The sequence below is a fragment of the Uloborus diversus genome, chromosome 1 (assembly GCF_026930045.1).
Source record: "Uloborus diversus isolate 005 chromosome 1, Udiv.v.3.1, whole genome shotgun sequence".
NCBI classification, from domain to species: domain Eukaryota; kingdom Metazoa; phylum Arthropoda; class Arachnida; order Araneae; family Uloboridae; genus Uloborus; species Uloborus diversus.
The window spans coordinates 167,573,552-167,596,579 of record NC_072731.1 but is presented as its reverse complement, the minus strand read 5'-3'; the positions used below and the strand labels follow the sequence as shown (position 1 = coordinate 167,596,579).

The 23,028-nt window shown below is 31.1% G+C and overlaps 1 protein-coding gene across 1 annotated transcript in view; it reads left to right on the top strand.

Moving 5' to 3' along the window:
* LOC129216948 (protein eyes shut homolog) overlaps positions 1-23,028 on the top strand; it is a 73,013-nt gene that overhangs the window by 35,631 nt on the left and 14,354 nt on the right. Inside the window, exons 2-6 of the mRNA XM_054851171.1 lie at positions 6,165-6,265; positions 15,342-15,514; positions 17,381-17,517; positions 19,566-19,719; positions 20,720-20,944. Coding sequence (XP_054707146.1) covers positions 6,165-6,265; positions 15,342-15,514; positions 17,381-17,517; positions 19,566-19,719; positions 20,720-20,944 — 790 coding nt within the window. The remainder of the gene's footprint in view (positions 1-6,164; positions 6,266-15,341; positions 15,515-17,380; positions 17,518-19,565; positions 19,720-20,719; positions 20,945-23,028) is intronic.

The window sequence follows — 23,028 nt, the reverse complement described above, 5'->3', positions numbered from 1 at the left end:
TTCTTTAAACTGGGAGCTAAAAATATTTTTTACAACAGAGAAAAGTCTGCATTCGGACAACTTGTAGCTATTCAGGAAACTTTTTGATAATGATACTTGATATTTCCAGGAAGTGGGTAAAAACCATTGAAATCCCGAAACGATACACGGAAATAGTCAGTAACGTCTCGGAATTTTTTTACGGTGTATATTGTCAGCAGACTTCATTAAGGTCCATGCTACCATTTCTGTAAGTTACTGTAGCACATTACATGCTCCCACTAGCTTTTCCACTAGCCATATTTTACTAGTTTTTGCGCAATTTTCAAAGGTAATTGAGTAGTTACAGCTATATTTGCAATTTTCCATGAATGAACCACTTTGTCATGTGGTCCATTCGCGAAATCACCTAGCGGTCCAATGATAGCAACTGCGTCATTTTGAATATTCTTATAAGTGTTACTGCTGTGACGAATCATGATGAAAAATGAAGTATGGGAAATTGTACTTGAAAAGGCACTCTTTTAAGTCAATGTTTACGCTTAATTGATTAGTGATATTCAAAGCATGTTACAACGAGATGAAAATCTAAATAATTACTAAGATAATGGCATAAATCTTTTTTGGCCGATTAATAATATGATTATATAATTTTAGCTACTTGACGACTCTGCAGTAGACAGTTTTTAGACAAAGGAAGGTACTAAAACTGATTGCGCGTCTGCACAAACTCTAGCACGGGAAATATCTTCGCGGTCTAGTCATGGAACCAGTTCATTGACGGCAACCTTCCCCTATGTATTTAAACATGTTATGTTACAGAAAACCTTTCTTATAAAGAAACAATTTGCACCTGTCACACCAGGACGGATGATTTTCCAGTAATTAATAAAAATAAATCGCTATAAGTGTTTAAACATTTATTAGGACATTTATAGTACAAATCACGTAACTACAAAGCAACGTGAAATATTTTACAGTAATTTGTAATACATGCTAAAATTATATACGCAAATATCCCAACTTAACTAAGTTTTATGACTCTTTCCAGAACAAATCGTAGCAACGATCGGCAATTTAAATGCAAATTTTTATTCATACTTAGAAGTTTACTTGTTAATATTTAAACTATGTAACTGATGCGCCAAGTAATTTGGCTAACAAGTATCTTCTAAATTTTCGAAAGCTCTGTCATTAAGTGGGTAAACTAATTGAGCTTCAATCGATTTTTCTCGCTATGGTTGCATAAATAGCTTTACCGCATATTTGCATTCCTATGCAATAAGACTTGAAGGTTTTCGCAGTTTTTGGTTTGTGTTTTACGGGTTCTAATTTGCATACTTAGGAAGGATTAAGTAATGAAATTTACGTAAAACAAGGAAAGGGTAAAAACTAGCTATTAAGAAAACTGGTTTCTGGACATATATTTTTATAATTTAAAGTCAAAACTGTTAGAAAAGAGAAGCGTACTTTTCACAAACAAATATGTTTTCTTTGAAACAAAAATATAGTAAAACCCCGATTATTCAAAACTCTTTTAGACGAAATCTCCTTTAACCGACGCGATGCTGGGTTACAGATAGAAATGTAGATGAATTATCATAATTATTACCACTACCACCTTTTCATAAAAATTAATGTATAATTATGCTGATTTTTTTTAGAATGCAACCGAGGCAGAGACTATATTTAGAAATATAAATAAACTAGAAAATCGCCCGTCAAGATATGACGGGTGGAAGTTTCTTCTACATTTGAACGAAGTAATTGCCTGTTTGGTGATATCTTTATTGTTGAAATTTTAACCTTACATCCAGTGAATTAACCCCAAACTCCAGTAATTAGCGTGCATTGTTGACCACTTTTTCGTTTCTTCATTCTCCTAAAATGACTGTCTTACCAGTAAAACAGTTAAGTTACCGGATCAAGTTCAGTCTTGTTCCAATAAAGCCTCTTCTGCATTTTTAACATTACCAAAACATATTATCAAATTATCATGCCGTGGCGCGAATTTCATTGTTGATGACGTCAGGAGCGCGACTCGATAATTGCCTATTATACATATATGGGATTAGCAATTCAGTTACAGGGGTTAAAGTATACTTACGAGCTTGGGAAGGCGTAATACCCAAGTATATAACCTTATTTTAATTTTATTATTATTTTCTTTTATTTTCTCAATTTTTATTTTAATTAACTGGCATTTGAAATAAACGATTCAATTACGTCGCTCCTACGTTATATTGTGGATTTATTTCGTTGAAAGAAGGATTTAGTCCATAATCGTTAACAGATAAATCTTTGCCCTTGGGATTAATATCATGTTCATCATACTAATTTCGATAACTAAAAAAAGTGTTTGATGGACATTTTGTTTTAGTTCTGTAGACTTACCACAAGAATATAACCTTTGTAGAAAGCAGAATCTTTCAATTTTTGAACTACTCAAAAGATGTGAATGTTTTAAATCGTTTTTAATAAAACGATTCCAATACTACAAATATAACAAAATCATTCTATTCCATTTCGAATAATTTTCTGAAGGAACGAATAATAAACACTTCGGGATTTTTTATCGTGTGTGGGTGCACGCAAATTGTGCATTATATTCCCATTCGTTCGTAAAACCTTTAACGTAATAATTTTCAAGGAATCATGTATCTAGCTGGTCAATGTGTTTGAATAGGAATGTGTCACGCTTTGCTGTGGAACTATTGATTAGTACTGATCTTGAATAATTCTTATTTTACTTTATCTCTTCTTGTTCAAAAACAGGGTTATATAAACGTATTAAAGAAATATTTTATACATTGCTTTGATTCGATAAATCCCTGTGTTTTTAGATAGTTGATTAGACTTTTTTTTACATACATTTCTTAGTAGAATGTAAGGTAAAGTCACCAGTTTCGGAGAAAGATCCAGTAACATACAGTCATAAGTTTGAATTAAAATAATAAGCCTTTAAGGTGGGTGAAACTGATGTTGCTGTGGCCCCTGAATACGGTGCAGACATCTAGTGTAAACAGAGTGAATTTTGAAAGCCAGTTGGTATTTACAAGGCAGTGGGGAAGGTTATGAACGTCCGCCACAAGGTTTCATGTTCATTTGAATTTAATAAGGCTTTAGTTCTCAAAACAAAGAACTTTTGCTCATTTTGAAGAGAAGAAGGGAATTCTATCCACATTACGCATCCTATCTATTATTGGCTATCAGAAGATGTTTCGGTACAGGTGGTCGGAGCTTTTTTCGAAATTGAGAAAATAAAAATAGAATCAACTAATTCAGAGGATCCGAAAGCAGCCAAACGTAAGATGAGATGTAGTTACATTATAGGAAAATAGTTTTAAAGGTTCTAAATTCATTAAAAGGCTTAGAAAATTGAGTTAACCTGAGAACGATATCTTAAACACATGTTTGTGACTGGTATTATTACTCTAGTATACAAAAGTTAGATGATGGTTTAAAAACATAAAGAATCAACATTTTAGGAGTAAAATCGAATATTTTGTTTAACGATAAACACCCAGTAATTTTCTTTTAAAAGTATTTTAATATTTTCTGATGAAGAGCAGGTGGTTCGGTCGAAAAACATTTCTAAGTAAATGATTTATCATAAAAGTATACAGCATCTATTTTGTCAGTCAGAACTTCCATATGTGGAAGTTCCATACGTAGCCACCATCCACCATGAGTGGCTACGTATTGACCAAAGCACTAACTACACTAGTCAACAAAAAAGACCACTTTGTCTGCATCCTGGTTTTAAGTAGTCTATTCCTACTAATTTTGAAACGAGTAAAACGAATATGGTAGTGGATTTTTTATTAGCTCTTGCTTTCAAGATAAACAAAAGCCCACTGGAGAAAGATACACGGCAACCACACGTTGATTTAAAGGTAATGTTAAAAAGGAAAAATAAATTCTGTGCAATAAATGTTATTAAATAGGTCCTGAATGTTCATGTTTTGGAAAGCAGTGATTGCTTTTGGCTTACTGCCCAAAACGCTTCGTTTTCGATTGCTTTTTGATGACCATCTTTTGTAATAGTTCAGCAGCATTTGGTGAGCATTAACTCAGCCCAATGAGCCAGATATATGAGTTCCATTGTAAACATATATTGGTGAAGCCTTTCCTCATGCTCACTGTTCATAGCTTTAGTTTTTAAGTGGAATATCCTGGAAGAAGTGAACAAAATAGATTTTCAAAGACACATCATTCATCAATGGTCACAGAACTTCCATAAGGATTGTTCGACCAACTGTTTTTAGTTCCCTTCTTCTCTGCTGCTTAGAATTAATTGTAATAAAATACTTAAAGGCTTTCTGAGTGTTTTTTTTCCTTCCCTCGCATATTTTTCTTCAAAACCAGTGATTTTCACAATAACACGTATTTGAAGGACCGTCAAAAATTCTCTTCCTTAACCGTAGCTTCAATATATCTTGGACATTTCCTTATAAGGTACATTGGAAAACAATCTTTGTTCACAGCGAAATTCTTCATTATCCCCCGAATGAGCATGGGTGGAAGCAGAATTGGGTGGATCTACTAGATTCTAAATTTTGGGCATTTCTCTTCCCAGAATTTAATTTCTTGAAGTTCATTTTTGTTTCATGTAGTGAGATTTTCTATTTCAACCGGGGTTGAAGTTTAGAACACAGTCAGTCCCATAGGGTGTGAGTCTATTTGCCGGGAAAAAAGAACATGAGTGAGAATTCACTATCCTAGTTGGCTCTGTATCTTGAAAACTAGAGCTAACCTCAATTTTTTATGGTGATTTTCCAGTTTTGCGAAGCAAAATACTATGAAAATAGCTATTTTTGAGTCGGATGCATTTTTGGTGTTGACTAGTGCTATTGGCTGTATGAAAATATGATTTGTAAACAAATGCAAAAAATGCTTTATTTGAATAATTTTAACTATCTTTCGTGTTTATACCTGTATATTTCGTTGCATTAAAGTACAACAACAGCACAAAGAATACATTTGTAACAGCTCCTAAATATTTTTAAATGACAATATTTGTGCGTTTCTAATTATTCAAAACTGACATTTAACGTTATATGACGTTTTCATGTCATGCTTTGTTAATTTCCAATTCACCAATATCAAAAGTTATTTAAAACCTATATATGTATAGTTTGGGGTATATACTTATATGTTTTGTTGCATTAAAGTACGACAACAGAACAAAGAATACATTCGTAACAGCTTCTAATTATTTTTAAATGACAATATTTGTGCGTTTCTAATTATTCAAAACTGTGACATTTAACGTTATATGACGTTTTCATGTCATAGTTTGTGTTAATCTCCAACTCACCAATACAAACAGTTATTTAAATACATCAAAACGAAGGGGGAAAAACGCGAGTTTTGGACATTTAAAAACTGTTAAATGCATGTGCTTAACATTAGAAAACATTAAATAATAAAACGTTCTTCTGAAAAATTACATTAGCACTAACGAAGATGCGTATATAATTTGTATGCTTATAAGCCCCAAAACAATACAAAGCTAAATTACATGATGAAATACAGTAAAAAAAACTAAAACTAGTATAATGTACTAATATAATATATAGAAGCCATAAAACCAATCATCAACATCATAAATAATCCACAAATGCTGCAACAAGCTATTTTTAGGCTTATGTGACATTTTGTATCTATGCAGGTGTACACAACACACAAAAACAAAGTAATAATTGAACGTGACACCGTTCAGACACCTATGTAATTATTCAAAGCCGGATGGATTTATTTACCTGAGGTAATCAATACTAAGCTATTATTTGTATTTTAATCCGTGAGTTTGCTGTTCCTGATCTCTTGTTTTTGTTCCGTGTTAAGAGCTGTCGTTTGCTGACTTTTTATTTGATTTTTTTTTGGGGGGGGGGGGGATTTTATCTGTGTCTTTTCAGACTGACGTCACGTTTGCTCCTAATTTTCTGTACTGTTTTGAGCCCTCTTCTAATAATGAAAGCGGTCTACCGTAGCTTTCAAAAAAATTTCATGTTTTGCACTTTTTTTAAAAAATTGATTATTAGTATTAATCATATTTTAGCAAAAAGAATATGTATAATACTTAGTGTGTTTACTGGTTTTGGTGAAAAAGAGAAATAAATAAGCTATAAAAGTAACGAAACAAGAAATGTAATCACAGATATATTTTTAATTTCTTACAGGTTGCTTGTACCAATGGTGAAAAGTGCAGAAATGAAACACAGAAGTACCAAGAGAATGCAGTTTTGAACTCAATAGTCATACAAGCCGGCGATGAAATTGTGTAAGCTTTTTTAAAATACATATATATTTACTTTGGTACAGATTTTTTCAAGTAGGAAAATTACTTCAATAATTGATAAAATTATTCTACATGTGCAATTTTTTACTGCTAACTTTGCATTTAGGTTCAACTAGGTTAGTTAGAAACATGGAGTAAACGTTTAAAAAAAAAACACTTTGTATTGACTTAAGAAACTAGATTGTTAGTCTAATTGACAAAAAATAGAAGACACTGAGACACTTTTGCGTGTTTTCAAGTATAACTTTTAGTACGTCACAATTGTTTGAAAATGACACTTAAAAAACAAATGCTTAAACTGGCTTAGTGATCTTAGATGTTGCTTTCCAACGGATCTAAAGCGCGAAATGAGTGGTTTCAACAGTTTGAATTAGTCATTGTAAGATATTTTACAAACATTTAGTTATACAGTTACTCGCTATTATTTTCATGCAAGTTAGGTGTTCCCAATTACGCATGCTCATAGTACTTTGCAGTAGTTTTCCTTCTCATTTTAATCTATCATAAAAGTAAAAACCTATAATAAAATGAAAAAAAAAAACACATTTAAATAAAGAAGGCGGCCTTAATACGAAGTAAGCGAGTAAAAAAGTCAAATAAGAAAATACAATTAACTCCATAAATATACAAAAATAAATAATTAAAACTCAAAACAACAGTCAAAAAATCTCTCGAACAAAAATACTTCCTTGACACGAATTGCTTAAACTTGACAACTTCTTCAGTGTTAGGAGCACAAAAAATATCAAAATTAAGTTTTGCATATTTTCCTCTGAATAATGTCACTGGATTAATCGTGCTTAGAGCCAAATTGAGCTGCAATTGCTTGTGAAAAGGGAGTAAATTTCGATTAGCGTTTACAAACATACATTTTAATTACTGCTTCCTAAATGCTTTTTCTATGCTCCCATAAAAACCCGCAGGGACAAACATAATCACTGGGTCGCAGGCTGAGTATCGTTAAACTACAGCTTCCTAACCCTTCAAGGTTACGGTTTTCCACTTTTATGAACCATATGGAGAATAAAATCAGTTTTTATCTATTCCTATAGTTTCCGGAGAAAATGGTCTGTAGTAAACGAAAACTGGAATGAATTCACTTATAAATAAGCAAAACATTTAAAATTTCACGACAAATTATTTGAAAGGAGTCAAGACTATAACGCAAAAACTTTTACATTGAAATTAAGTCCAAGATGTAAGAGAAGATTTAAATTTAAAACGTGATAAATTTCGTTCTAGTTCCTTAAAGGAACATATTCCGGGAAGAAATTTAATGTATAATTAGTATATGTTTTTAATTCGATCAAAGAAGGGAAACTCGAGGGAAAAAACAGCTCAGTCCTTATTTTGGCAGCATTACAAATATGATGCGAAAATATTCAACCCTTTAATGAGATTGCTGTCACAGAAAAAAAAAAGACATATTCCTAAAGCAACCTTTTGAGAAATAGGTCAGTGTTGAGGGTAAGAGGGGGGGGGGGTAATTAATAGACCCAATTATTGCAATTTCAACCTTGCTTGAGAAAGCCGCAGTTAAACTAAATTTCTAAGTCGTTAGCTTCTTCAAAGCTTGTCGTGTATTTTTCGTTCAGTTGCTGCTATTTGGGGGAGGGAGAGGGGATTCGTTCTAGTTCTGCATTAATGCCACTATTCAGATAGAAGACATTTGTTATGAACCTAGCCCGAACTTAAAGGAGGTGTAACATTGAGTGATGAAAAGAAAACGCGAGAATCAAAATTGTTTGCTTTTAAATGAGAATTTGTATACAACGTTATATTTTTTATTCAAAATAACGAAATAATATTTGGGGTACTGTAGTTTAACAACAATATTTTCAAATTTTCAAAAAAAATTTCGCAACGAAACCATCTTTTTAAAAATGCTTACATAAATTCTTTTCCAAATTGTATTTTTTGGACCATATAAATTAAAATACATTAAGTGAAAGTAAACAATCTTTATTTTTCTTACCTATAAGAGATGATTAAGTTGCATCAACAATTTTCAAAGAAGATACAGGAGACTTTGTTAGATCATTAACCTACAAAAGAATCTTGAGAGATAATTATGTTTGTGAAGTTTCCGAGGCCCCGAGGGAATGAAAGGAAATTGCAAATTTTTTAGTATGGTCAGTTTAAGTGACATCTCTTTCAACTGCTTAGAATCAAGAATTGAGTTGCGAAACCTTATAAAAAATTCTCAACATAACGTTTTGTTCATCACATTGAAAAATAAATGTTAAATGATACTGTTAATAAAATTGCTAAAGTAATGAATAGGTAGGTTTTACGTAACAAAGGAGAACATTATAATATACTGCAAAAAGAATAAGCTATGAATTTGCGTCTTACAAAGGTGTGAAAATTATGGGAATAATTGTGATTTTTTCAGTTTTTCTTAAATAATTGTGTACATACTTGCAATAATTCATAAAGGATGATTTGTTTTGTTCGTCTAATAATATTTACACTCTTTTGGAGTAGTTTTGGAGACATTACTTTGTTAAATTGTGGCATTTACAAAGTAGAGAAACATTTGATCTAAAGTAATTGAAATGTTTCCCACTGCATAAAACATGTGTTTGATTAACACTCGAATTTTAAATAAATTTAAAACTGTCAGCTTACAGGACTCGTACTTTTTATTCCCTACATGGGTTGGCATCAGTATTATTTTATTCTGAATTCAATTCTTTCTCAGCTTTGATTTGTTTATAATCGGCAGCTTTTTTCTCTTTTGTTAAAGAACTATTGCGCGATAATGAGCGGAAAAAGTGATATTTTTTCTAGAAAACTAGCTACCAATAAAGTGTCTCATCCAAAAAAATCACTATACACAACAAGAAATCGCTAAAAATTAAAAATTTTGCTGGCATCTGTTTGTAGAATAAAAAGATCTTTGAATTTCAAATGTAAGTATATAAATTCCAGAGTAGGGAAACGCAGTAGAAAAGTAAATTTTTCACAAAAACAGAAATGAAATTAATTCGTATTGCCAAAACTAACTGAAAAACAACTGATCATGAACTAAAAATATCTCTATAAGTGTATGGAGTAAATGTATGTGATTCTTCTGTTCGTAGAAAACTCGTCTCGGTTGATCTTGGTGCTCGTTATCCTCGTAAAGAGGGCTAAAATCATATTTGCTATAAGAAAGAGATTTGCTTGGGTAAAAATTGTGCATAAATGTTTTACTAGTAGTTGGACCAACGTGAGAAATATTGATCTTCCTTCAATTGTTCAGTTAAATTCAAGTTGTTCAGTCTTTTTCCTAAAATTAAATTCATTGCTTACTGACTGAAGATTCAGAACTGTTTATAAATGTGGCTAAAACTTTCTTTATGAGAATATTTTCAAACAAATTACATGCACTAAGGTACTTTTTACCTTTTAGGTATAGTTTTCTGATAAATTAATGCTTAAAATACCAAAAGATAGCAGTCAGTATGCACTGTAAAAAAATTCCGAAACGTTACTGGTTATTTCCGTGGAACGTTTCGTGATTTCAGAGGTTTTCACCTATTTCCCCAAAAAATCAAGTATCTTCGCAAAAAAAGTTTCCTGAATTCCTAAAAGATGCACAAATGCAGACCTTGCACTGGTGTGAAAAATATTTTTTGTTACCAGTTTAAATATTGACGGAGCGTGTTTATTAAGTGTATCGGCTTTAGATTGTTTATGGCCCGTCCGGATTGACTAAGCTTCCAATAGGAGCAAATAAGTCGCTGGATAGCTACAGCTTTGCGAGGCAGGAATTGCAGGCAAGGAATATGCTTGGTTCTTGCTTGCAATTTTCGCGTAGCTTGGCCGTGGTTGCTCTAATATTTCTGGAGCTTTCTTGGTAAATACGAAAGGTTCTAATCAAATAAATAAAACCAATTTAATTTTTCTGGAAAGTTCACGACTCGCTGTAATAGGGGAGATTTCTTAATATTTCAGAAAGATTACTGAATTTTATCGGAAAACGTTCCTGGTTTTTGTAAGATATGTTACTGGCTGAAATTGGGCACTTCAGCTGCCTATTATTTTCCCGGAACGTTTCTGAATCGTTTTTACAGCAAAACAGCATATCAAATTGAAGGAAATTTAAAGTTCTAAAACTTTATCATTGACAATTTTCATGTATACTGATACTGGGAGGCACTAGGGGCAAATGTATGACAAAAAGAGAGAATTTTTCCGAAAATCATTCATTTTTCATAACATATACCCGGAAAATTATTGGAAATTTGACAAATATGTCTAGAAACAGTTTCATAGAAAGTTTATTTAGCTCGAATTTTTATTTTAAACGCATTTTTTCTACCGTTTCCGACATTATTTCAAAAAACCTAAAATTTTCTTCCCCCCTCCCTCCCACCTTTAGCTCACCCCGCAGGGTCGGGAACTTTTAGTATGTTTACTTACTAACTACCCGTAACAATATTCTGAAGGCAAAAATTATCGCATATTCCATGCACGCTACACCCCTGTTTTGAGCACTCATTGACTGGACTAAAAGTATTTTCATTGTTCTCTGTATTGTCTTTAATGGCCCTTTCAGCCCCATGGTGGGGATGAATGTGCTAAGCTTCTACATTTGTATTTTCAATTATCATTCATTATAGTCATTTTCAGATCCATTTTTTATGACTATTTTATGTAACTAAATAAGTAAAGTAACTAAAGAGCCAATTCTGAGCTAACAAAAAGTAGTAGAAAAAATTAAAAAAATTAAAAACCAAAAATTGGTCCATTCATTACCACTCTCCCCTATATATTTGGGCATTTTTTTTGGTATCTTCGTATTGTATTTTTAAAAATGCCTGGTTACCCGACTGTGCGTTCGCGACGCAAACGAGGATAGGGTAACGACCCCAGTGATAGGCACTTTAAGAGTTTGTCCTTTAAAGTTACCTCTGATTTCATTACTTAGAAAAATAATATTCACTTACAAATATTTTTGTATTAAAGAATGCACATTTGTGCATCTATTTAGATCACTAAAATCAAAAATATTTGAGTTGATATTTTTATAAAAATATGTACATAAAAATTTATCAAAATCACCAGTAATTGGCACCTGATACCCCAGTGTATGACACCTTGTGATCCAGTGATTGGCACATGTTAATAAAACTGGAAAATTATTTTTTTTCTCACTTTAAGATTACATACAAATAATATCACCATAAGAAACATAATTAATGTTAATTTAAAGTAGGTAAATTTACATAAAAGTAATGTTTTATCCAACATATTGAGGTTTCAAAAGTATTTTATAGAGATAAAAACAAGTTTGGAGTTTTGCATGGAAAAAAAATATCGAGATTATTGTTTCATTAGTCGGTATGCAGTTTCGATTTTTCGCATTATAGCTATTTCCACAGAAAAAGGAACATTGACCCGATGGAACTAAGGGACCATATAAAAATGAATTCTCTACAGTCGCAATATCTGGCTGATAGCCAAACACATTTGTTTTTTATTGTTGCTCTTAAAAATTTAACAGTACATTCTGTAGGATATCAGTAGTAAAACCCAGATAGGTGTTGCAAAAGTATCACAAATCAAACTAGTGACATATTGCACAACACATTATTGCTTATAGGCAATTACTGGAGACTAGCAAAACAGAAGCACCTCTAAATGGCATCCATCATTATTTCAAAAATACAAAAAGGGACAAATATATATTTTTACTCACTCAAAGTTGCACCTTTCAACTAAGCAAAACTTTTGACAACGAAAATTTGAAATATATTTTAAGTCAGAATTTAATGGATTGATGCGCATGCTTCCCTTAAGCCAAGGAAGAAGCTTTTGCAACAAAAATGGCTGATTTGATGCAAGCCACAATTGTTCCTCTTTTCTATGCACTGCTAGTATTTTGTAACATGAATTGAAGTTATAATCTTTTAAGTAAATGTACATTCAGTTGGTATATAGTCTTCTACTTTCAAAACATTTATACGAATCTTATTTTAGGGTATTTTTGTGGGAAGTGCCAATCACTGGCGATGTTACCCTATGTGTTTATGATGTGTTTTTGAGTCTATATATGTTTTAATTTATGTTTGTTCCAATGTGGCGTTATCAAGGCTAAACGCCAGGGCCAATTTTGATGATTCTTACGTCAATCGATTTGTCTTAACCTTGGGAGTGTCACTAAACACGTGACAGTAATCAAAATTCACCATATCAACAAATAATTGTCATAGTGTCAGTTCTGGATCGTGTCGCACGCTACCTGCGTGCGACAAATGCAGGTAGCGTTTTCACTGCCTGAATTTTTTATTTACTAAGGCTACTAATTTAATTTTCAACTCTAACATGTTGCAGTTGTTTTTGTCGTGATTCACGGGACTGTGTTTCGCAACTTGCAGTCTCTTGACGGGCTTTTTTAGTTTTGCGTGAAAGATTTGACTGACGATGTTTCCGAGCTCGCTTCATCATGAGTTATATAGGCTGTATATATAGCTGTGTTTGACTTAAGATCGCACATTTCGGCTAAAGGTCAAGCATATGTAGCTATAAGCCGAGTTAGATCCCTAGATTGACTAAAAATCAGTAGTTTAGACCAAAGCAAGTTACTTAATAATATTCACGATATAAACTCTCTCAATAAAATGACAAAATCGCGAAATTTACCGTCTTATAGTCATAACAAGTAAGTCAATGAAAATTAACTAAAAAGTCTAAAATAACAAACAATTATAAAATAAAAGAAAATTACCCACTAAGAACTTCTTTTAAAACAGATCAACAGTAATGATGTAACAGCCTTTATGGATTAAGTATCGAACTCAGTGGTAATAAAAATCTACATATTATTAAATAAAAGCAAAAAAATTTGACTGCGTAAAAAAACAAACAAAACTAAAAAGAAAAAAAATATGAGCTCAGTAGTTTAGAATGTTATTAAGTACTAGTGAATAACTGCAACATTGAAATAGTTTTATAATCGATATACACATAAGACAACTCATAAATTCAAAAGCAGCATAAAAGGATCAACATTCGCTGCCCGTTGCTTTTTGACCAATCAAAAAACCCCGAAAAATGGGGGTTCCCCCCTTTTTAAAAAATTTTCCTTAGTTTTAGATGTATTATTTTACTTTGGGGGAGAAAGGAGCATTATATTAACCGCTAACATTGATTTGGAGGGCAAGAAAAGCTCAATGTTCAAAATTATAGACACTGATTAAAAAAAAGGAGACTTTGGGGTTGGATATCTACCCTTCCAAATATAATCTCTGGTAATTCCGGTATCAGGTAAAAAAAAAAAAAAATATATTGCATTTTTGGTCCTGTATTACAATCACTAGTAACGAGGTTCAAATACGTCGCCGCCACAGGGAAAAGGGGATTCCGGGTGGGGAGGGAGCGGAGAGGTTAAACCGCCAGAACCCTTGGTTGTAAAAATTATTGCCAATCCTAAAACGGTAGTTTATATAAGTTAGGTGTGGGTAATAAGGCCTTCCTAAGGGATATTTGAAATAAAATAAAAACTACGTATCCGAATGAACAAATTGTAATATTAATTAAACGTACAAATCAATTACTACAAGAAATTAAGAAAAAATCACCAGTTTTGGAGAAAACAAGCATGAAATAAAATATTTTTTAAAACCTTGTCATTAGGCCTCATTATACTATGGTAGGATAACAAGGCCTAAGAACTTTAACCCTCTTAATTAATCAAAATAAGCTTTAAACATCGATAATTGAGATCAGTTGTAATAAATATGCACTAATCATGCTTGAAGTCTTTAAAATGACGAAATTTCGTTGTTTAACAACCGTCATGGCACTCAAAATTATCTTTCTCATGGAGTCATACTGACGCATTTCTTATGATACCACTTGCAGAATTTTAGATATAGTCTCATATCATTCATCTTATTATCTTAAAAGTGTGTGACAGTACCAAATAGTATCGTTTCTTTAGTATCATTTCTTTCATTGATGGTTTACGTCTTTTTTATTTTCTTCTCTTTCTTGTTTTTGTCAAACCTGTCTTTGATTACTGGGATTCTCTGATAATTAATGGCTATTCTTCTAGCAATTGATGCGTTTTTTTTTTTTTTTTCAAAATTTTCTCTGACGTGGGCATAGGCTCCTGAAATGCTGTACTTTTTAATGAAGAAAGCTGTTTTCATCGTCTGAACTAGAACCGTAAACCATGTAGTAAAACCTTTCGGAAGGTCTGCTTGGGGTACTATTATAACACTGAACCAATTATTAAATAGTTGTAACTACTTATAAACATCCATAATATATTGAGAAAGCTTTAAAATAAGATTTAAAACTGACAAACATTGTTGCAAAAACAAAGGAGTGTAATAAGGCCTATGATCAAATTTGGTAGACCTTATTAGCCGCTGACATCGTGTACAAAGAAGTACACAAAAATACAATAATTGGTTTGTATATATAATTCAGACATCAAAGATCGATAGAAGCATTGACAACAGAAAACTGGAGTGCAAAACTATAGCTAAAAGTGTAACGTTATAAAAATTATTTAACATTCAGTCGGATGGTTTTTTATTATTCGTGTTGCACAACCGCTCCATGCAAATGAATCACGTCGCACTTTTCGCAACAAGTGAGCCATATGTCACGATCAGTATGAAGTGCCATCTATGAGTGTTAGCTACCTACGCGTGTGTCCTTGAATGGATAGGAACAATTTAAATTGTACTTTCGTTGTTTAGGCCTTATTAGCCGACAGGCCTTAATATCCGCATTTACCTTAGTTAACGAAAGGACCATTATCGGCGAAAACCACACTTCAGAAGGTAAATTTTGGTTGCGTAGTGACACAGATACTAGCAATCATGTAGTTAACAATTTGAATTATTCAAATAAGTTAACTACCTAAAATAATAATCATGGAAAGAAAATTGTTTAAATGTGGCTTAGAATTCTCAAGTAAATTCTTATTCTAAGAGCACCAACCTACGATGCGTTTAACTATCAGGAGAGATTTCATATAAAATAGCATAAAACAGTTTTACACTTTTATGTAGTCACTATTGTAGTAGTCTGCAATAACTTTTTTTTTGTGCAGAATTCTTGTTGACATAGAAGAAGATGATGAAAACGGAACAAGTCACATTATGATATTGGACAGACCAACGAACATATGTGATTACAAAACTAAAAAGACCTTGTTAAGCTCCGACTCAAGAAATATCACTTTAACAGAAAAAATTCTTCAGTCCGGAGATAGAAATGTACTAAGTAAGTATTTCCAACACAAAAATTGCTGTAGTATAAATGCATAACTTTCTGACGGATTGCATGTACCTTGAACGTTTTGTAATTTTAATAAATTTGAAAAAATAAATTAAAGCAAGCTATTACAAACTTTGAGAGATGTAATATTTATTTTAATTTCGGTGTCGCTTGATTTTGAATGTTTTGCACGATTTTAAAAGTTATTAGGTTTTAAATGTGAGTAATAAGAGGTACCGGCCCTAATCGATTAAGAAAAAAAAGCGTTATTCTCTCTCTCTCATTAGGTTCCCATTTCTAAAAAATGCATAAAACTTTAAATATATCCCACGGCTCCAAACGTAGTTTCCTTATTTTATTTATTTTAGCTATAATTGTTCAATGAGAAAAACACTGATTACATCTTATTCTCGTCGCATTGATTTTATTTATCTTAACTTTTCACTTACCTTTACATACTTGTATCACCTTGCTTTAATCTATTTATTTTCAAGCAAAGAAACAGAAATATCGGAGGTTAAATACTAAACCCTTTATTTTTTTTTATTCGTTTAACTCTAAATTGTAGGTAATATTTTGGTTACAATGTTCAAATCTTTGTTTATTTGACAAAATAGTAAGTCGTTCTTTGATCATTATATTATCACATAAATTTAACTCAACTTAAATAAAATATTGTAATAAATAAGTTTTGTGCCTAGTATGCAACAACTACCTTTGTGTAGTATTTTTTTCAAATTATTTTAAGTGAAAAATGTATTAAGCTCATAATTGTAAAATAAGAGTTTTAGGTTTTATTAAATTTCGAAAATCAGTTTATCAATAGATTTTGAACATCTTAAAACAAGATAACTCACTTTAAATATATCAAAATACCACCTCCTCATTTTACCTAGAACTTACATTAAAAAAATAATAAAATATCTTTCAAATATTATAGTTGAAAAAAAATAGTTTCCAGATGAATTAAAGCATTAAAGTATTACTTCAAAGTTTTACTTAAAAAAAAAGATAGTACAATAATTTTTTACAAATCTTTTTTTTAATGCATTATTTTCTCAAGTTATTCATGTTTTTTTTCCGTTAATTAGCGCTTTTCCCAAACTAATATGAGTCTCTACTATGATATAACTGCAAACAGTCGCTAATACGCGAAATTAGTCACGCTTTAATTGCCGTGTCGTTTTTCTCGCCTGGAAAACGCTTGTGCTTATTAGGTTTAAAAGGTAGCTGTTAAAAATGGCGAAAAGTATTTTTAGTTATTTCTTTTTAAAAATAATGACAGAACATTGCAGTATATATTTTACATTTAACTAAAAATTAAAAAAAAATAAGAATTTTTAATGTAGGGAGTCTTTGTGTTTTTGTAGAAAATGAACGTTTTCTTAAAAATGTGGTAAGCTGTTTGCAAAATATACATAAGTTGTTTAAATTATTAAAGCTAAAACTACCTTGTAATTACTATTTTTGTAATATCTAGTAGTGCATTTACTGTTTTCATAAGATACTGTAAAAAAGGAGAATTCTAGTCAAAAATCAACTAAAATGTTTTAAAAACAAAATACAGATTAGGTTAAAAGTTTTGCCTTTGAGGTTCATGAATTCAAAAGAGAACTAAATTTATGCTAAATTTTATAATATTACTTACGATTACTTGGTAAGGACATAATATAAATTCATTTTTAGAAATTTTTCCCATTTTTAATGACTTGAAGATACAGTAAATCTAAATACCTTGTATTGAATTATGTGCTCTTATGACAATAAAGAATATTTTTTGCCACTTGTCTTGACATCAGTGTTGTTGTTTATTCAGTATAACAATTTCACTAGTTGTTTAAAGGTTGCTTTACATTAAACAATTCTTTTCAGTACGCTATGTTTGGCAAGGAACAGAATGTGACATAGGATGGGATCTGCATATTAAAATACAAGACCAAGAATGCTCCAAAAACAAAGACCAAAATTTGTGCTCCGGAAAAGGATTTTGTGACAATTTTTCGAACACAGTAAGCATTTTCTTATGTCGTATTTTTTATATTTTAGAAAAGTATGCTGCTATATTTTCTTGAAGAATGTTAAAGTATAAATTAGTTCCAATAAATTTAAACAAAATGCTGTAAGTTTCTCATGTGTTTTGTCTTTTTTTTACCACCAATTAAAGATTTAATTATTTCTGTATCATAAAATCTCTTTACACAATGATCATGCTTGCTTTATTTGTTGAAGGTTTTAAATATGTAAATTGGTATTTTTTTTTCTTTTCATTTTCTTGTGATTTAATCACTATTAACATGTTACAGTGTGACAGAGAAATAAATTCCGTGCAACCTAAGTAATTTCCTACGACTTCTTGCATATTTATGGCTTAATAATTTTTTATTCGCAAAATTTCTAACCATAGCTACGATGAAAATATTACAAAACAAATTTTAGATTTCATTTTTATTTTCTTCGTGATAATTAGATGCTCAAGTGAAACTAGAACTTTAACAGGACAAGTCTCATTATGTATCAAGTAATGATTGTTGCATTAAAATTAAATAAATCGGTAAGAAGTGTTCGACTGACACTATAAAATCTTGAACTTATCGTAGAAAACCGCTCCTTTTTTTTTCACAAATAAAGCTTTATTGCAAGTATCCCCCTTCCCCCAAATAATACTTTACCAAAATAAAGCTCCTAGAGTAAGGAATATTTACTATTACCCAAAACAACTAGTTTTAGAAGGTTTATTATGAAGTTATAAAATCATTACAACGTTTGGCTTTTCTAAATCGAGAACCTCTAGGCCCAAATGTGATTGGATCAAATACATTTTCTCTTTCACTGATGACCCTTAGTAATTAAAATTACCCTTTTATTTCAAAGCAATGTGTTTACGTTCAAGTCAAGTTTATTTGTTTTTCTACCTACATAAAGATTCTTTCTTTTATTTATTGGTATGTCCTCATTTGTTTCGTTTACTTAGTGTAAGGTAACGAGACAAAACCTGATATGAAAACGCTTCTCTCGTATAATAAAGTACGTTTCATTACATTATGGTGCTCATTTTCTTGGAAATCTTAACAATAAATTCCTTGGCTGTAACATTATAATATCTCTTGAGTTTCTCCTATGCATTAATTCCGAAAACAAAGATCAGTAATTGCCATCACAGAAAATGCACGATATTTTTAATGGATATCACAGTTCAAAGAAAGTATTAAATAGATTAAGCACTACATTGAATTTTTCTTCCTTTTTGTGATTTGCTGCTAACTTAGAAAGTATAGGTGCATTTAACTTATTCCGTTTTCAAACATCTATTAAAGATAATGATTTTTGTAAAATTCATAAAGTAAACTAAAAAGGGAATTTAAAAGTACCAATTTCTAGCCAGTTCAAATTCTCGTATTTAAGGAGAGGAAGTTTATAATCTGAGAAATTTTAAAACAAGTTCTTGAGTAGGAAACAGGAACATTATTGATAAAGAATTGTTACATTTTAAAATTTGTTTGTGTGCTTTAAAAAATATATTCTTGAAAGTTTGAGATGCTTTGTGGGTCAAAGTTTTGTTTATCGAATAACGAAATGAAGTATGGAAAACAAAACCACATTTGTCTTTTTAATTGCCGTCGAGATTTATGTACCGTTTTATGATTTTAAGTGTTCTTCTAGTAATAGAAATGTATATATTAGTATAATGTACATGTCTATAATGCTTTACGGTTACCTTTATTGAAGAAACCTTATAGATTTGCATGAGGGGTGTAAATTTAAGCTAAAAAACGAACTGTTAGAAACTACATACAATTATGATTTACGAATTCATAAAAAAAGTAGCTTAATCTTAAACTAGCGTTGAAAAAATGACCCAACACATTAAAAAAAATCGTGACATTTGGTTCAAAATCACTTAAAAAATAGATTCAGTTACGATACGTTTTCAAACAGAAAAACCACTCACGTTAGTTCAATATTATATATAAAACATAAAACCAAACAAAACGACTGTGTTTTGTTTATTGTTTTTTGATCTCTTGAATCTCTTCATATATTTTTTTCTCTCCCGTAGGGTTCTTTCTCTTGCCGATGCTGTGCCGGTTTTGTTGGCAAATACTGCGAGGAGAGAGATGGTTGCTATGGTAATCCTTGTCAGCATGGAGGATTTTGTGTTGACATTGCGGAAGGACTTGTTGGAACTACTTTTCAATGTTTATGCCCGCATGGTTTGTACATTCTACCTATCAAGAAAAATATAATCTATGATTATAAAAGATAATTTTCTTGCTGCTTTCTAAAGCACTGCATGATATTTTATTAACTTATCTACTTAATTCACTAACGCTGACTTTTCATTGAGATAAAAATAGGGCTTTTTTTTAAATTAGTCGCAAATAATGTAGATTCAGAGATTGTCAGGGCCATAGCAATGATCATTTTTGAAATCGAAGGAAATCAAACACAAAATCCAACATATTGTCTTCCAAATATTTGATTAACTATATCGTTATATCAAGCGTTCTACAGCAGCTGTGCCATAAGTTATTTTACCTGAAAGCCACACCTGGTACTAAATTGAATCTCATGGCACAGAACACGTATAAAATTAAAATGCATTTAAATATTTTCAATGATATGTAAAGAATGAGAGAGAGAACAAATTTAAAATTCAAGATCTGTTGTTATCATTACTGCATACTTCTTTTATTGACTCGAAGTGTTCATCGTTTTTCATATACTAAACTTGCGACAAACATAATCGAGTCACTGATTATTGACAGTCTGTTGTTTTGGAAGGTTCCAGAATATGTCTTTTGATCGACAACATTGAACAAACAACAGACCATGCTACATCTGGGTAGTAGTTAGTGCACCACTGTTCTACAGCGAAAGAGAGTAGGTGTTATGAATTGTATTCATTATCTCCATGTGGGTATATATATATATATATATATATATATATATATATAGTCAACTTTCGATAACTCGAAGTCCCAAGGAACCGGCTAAAAAGTTTGAGGTATTGGTAGTTTGAGTTAGAGGAAGTTCCTACAAAAATATCAAGATTTTATGACCCGATGAAAGCTTCGAGATAAAGGAATATTCTAGTTATAAGCTTCAATTTATCTGGATTCAACTGTATATATATATATATATATATATATATATATATATATATATATATATATATATATATATATATAAAGTACTGTTTTTCTGCTTTAGGATATCGCGGAAGGTCATGCGAAGGAGAAGTGAGTCTTTGCGACAGGCGGCCTTGCCTCAATAATGGAACTTGCAAAGGAAACCAGACGGACTACACTTGCGATTGCCCAAAAGGCTTTTCAGGACCTGACTGTGAGACTAACGTCAATGAGTGCCTTTCCAATCCATGCGTTCACGGCGTTTGCGAAGATGGTTTTGGAGGATACAAATGCTACTGCCTACCAGGTCAAACTTCTTACTATTTGTCTGCCTCCCTTTTTTACAGAGAATTATTTTTACCCATTGTTGATATAAGAACAATTCTTTTCCTTCTCATATCGTCAAACCTTGAGGAGAAAATAAATGTATTCAGGAGACAATCTGTTACAGGGAGCCAAATTCTGATCCCTATGAATTTAAACTACCGAAATCTATAGAGTATATATTTTCTTTAAATTAATGAATTAATTAAATGGAGAGCACATGAAAGAAAATTGAAATGTGAATCTTTCCAGTATTCGAGAAATTACGTTTGTTTAAGTAGAGCAACATTTTCTGCTTTACAAATACTCAGTGTTGGCCATAGTGAATTCACCTCAAGCGAAAAAAAGACATTTCGTCTTTCTTCCGCGCATTCTTCAAGTGCCATTACTTTTCCTGTCAGATTTTTCAATTGCAGCACTGCCAATGTGAAAATGCAATCATGTCTTTTTCGCCAGGTAGATTAATCACTCTAAATTCATTTTTATTTCAAAAACAGCACCACTCACAGAATTACTTTCATAATATGGACGTTAATTAAAAATTTATTATAATAAATTAATTAATTACAAAAACTGTACCAACTGACATAGAAAGAAATTTCAGTTTATGTTATTTGATACCTATTTCGTTCTCTTAGTGCTCATGATGACTGAGTAGTTCTGAATGTTTTGCTCCCTCTCCTCCCTGCATATTTTAAATACAGTAAAAAAAAAAAACAGTTGAAAATCTTGGCGATAAACGATGATCGACAAAAATGTATGAAACCATTCAAAAGGAAACAAAAGTTGTTTTTTGACCAAAGTTGTTTTTTGTTATTATTATTTTTAAACTCGTAAACAAGATAAAAAGCGTATCTATTTTTTCCTCGCTCTGAAATTAAATAGAATTTCTTGCGTGGGTATCGTAAAATTATATTGCCCGGTAGTTTTAATTAACTTGTGTCTCGAAAGTGTTTGCAACATCTGTTAGATTAGCGGAAACATCTCTAAAAACATTAATTGCCTTAATTACATTACAGTTAAAATTAATTAGTTTCTGAAAAGAGTTATTTAAAGTTGAAATGTAATGAACTATCTTGCACATTTCTTTCGAAAAAACTTGTTGCCTAAGGAACTTTTAAAGCTTATATTTTAACACGTTTATTAAAATGTTACGAAATATTGCGTAAAAAAATATTTTTATCGAATTAAGTTTTCTAAATAAATTTAAATAATTTTATAAAAATGTTTGGCGCACAGAAATATGTTAAATATTTAACAACGCCCCCCCCCTCTTTTTTTTTTTGAAAAATAGTTTTTTTTTTGTAAAGAAAACCTTTATTTAATAATAAAATAAAATTCATTGCAGTTTATTTTTTCTGTGTGTCTTGAAAACAAAAGTTACTGGGTTTAAAGCATTTTTTGAAATAATTTTTACACGCAAAAGTTATGAGCTTAAAATAGTTTTAGGTTTATAAATTTGAAGAAGGTTAAAGAAAGCAAGTCTTTAGAAGTTGCAAACAAACATCTGAAAGAACCTAATTGCTACAATAAAAACTACTGAAAAGGAATACTTTACTTTTCAAACACAGTAGAACATCAAAAATCTGAAAGCACTCCAATGAAATTTTAATAAACTGTTCGAGAAATGTGAAGGAATAAATACATTTCGTAAAATAAATATAAAACGATTAAATAAATGAAACTAATTATATATGCAATCAAGTTTTACTACTAAGCGAAATGAAGGGCTCGGCCCTTCATTTCGCTTAGTAGGGCCAGGGAAAAATTCAAAGCTCTCTCAGCTGAAAATCAGCGTTTTTTTTAAAAAAAGGAGCTTAAGTCAGTTTTTCTTTACAGAAATTCATTTAATTTTCTTTGTTAAATTACTGAATAACAGTTGCTCACAGAGTACATACAGCAAAGTAAATATTTTAAAATTTCCTTTTATGTTCAGTTAAGAATAAGGAATAATTTTTGTTAGATGTTTTTGAAGCAATGTTATTAGATATTTTTGTATGTACTGTAGTTATGTACTGTATCGTACGTTAGGTACTTGCGTATTTCATAACCACATTATTAAATTAA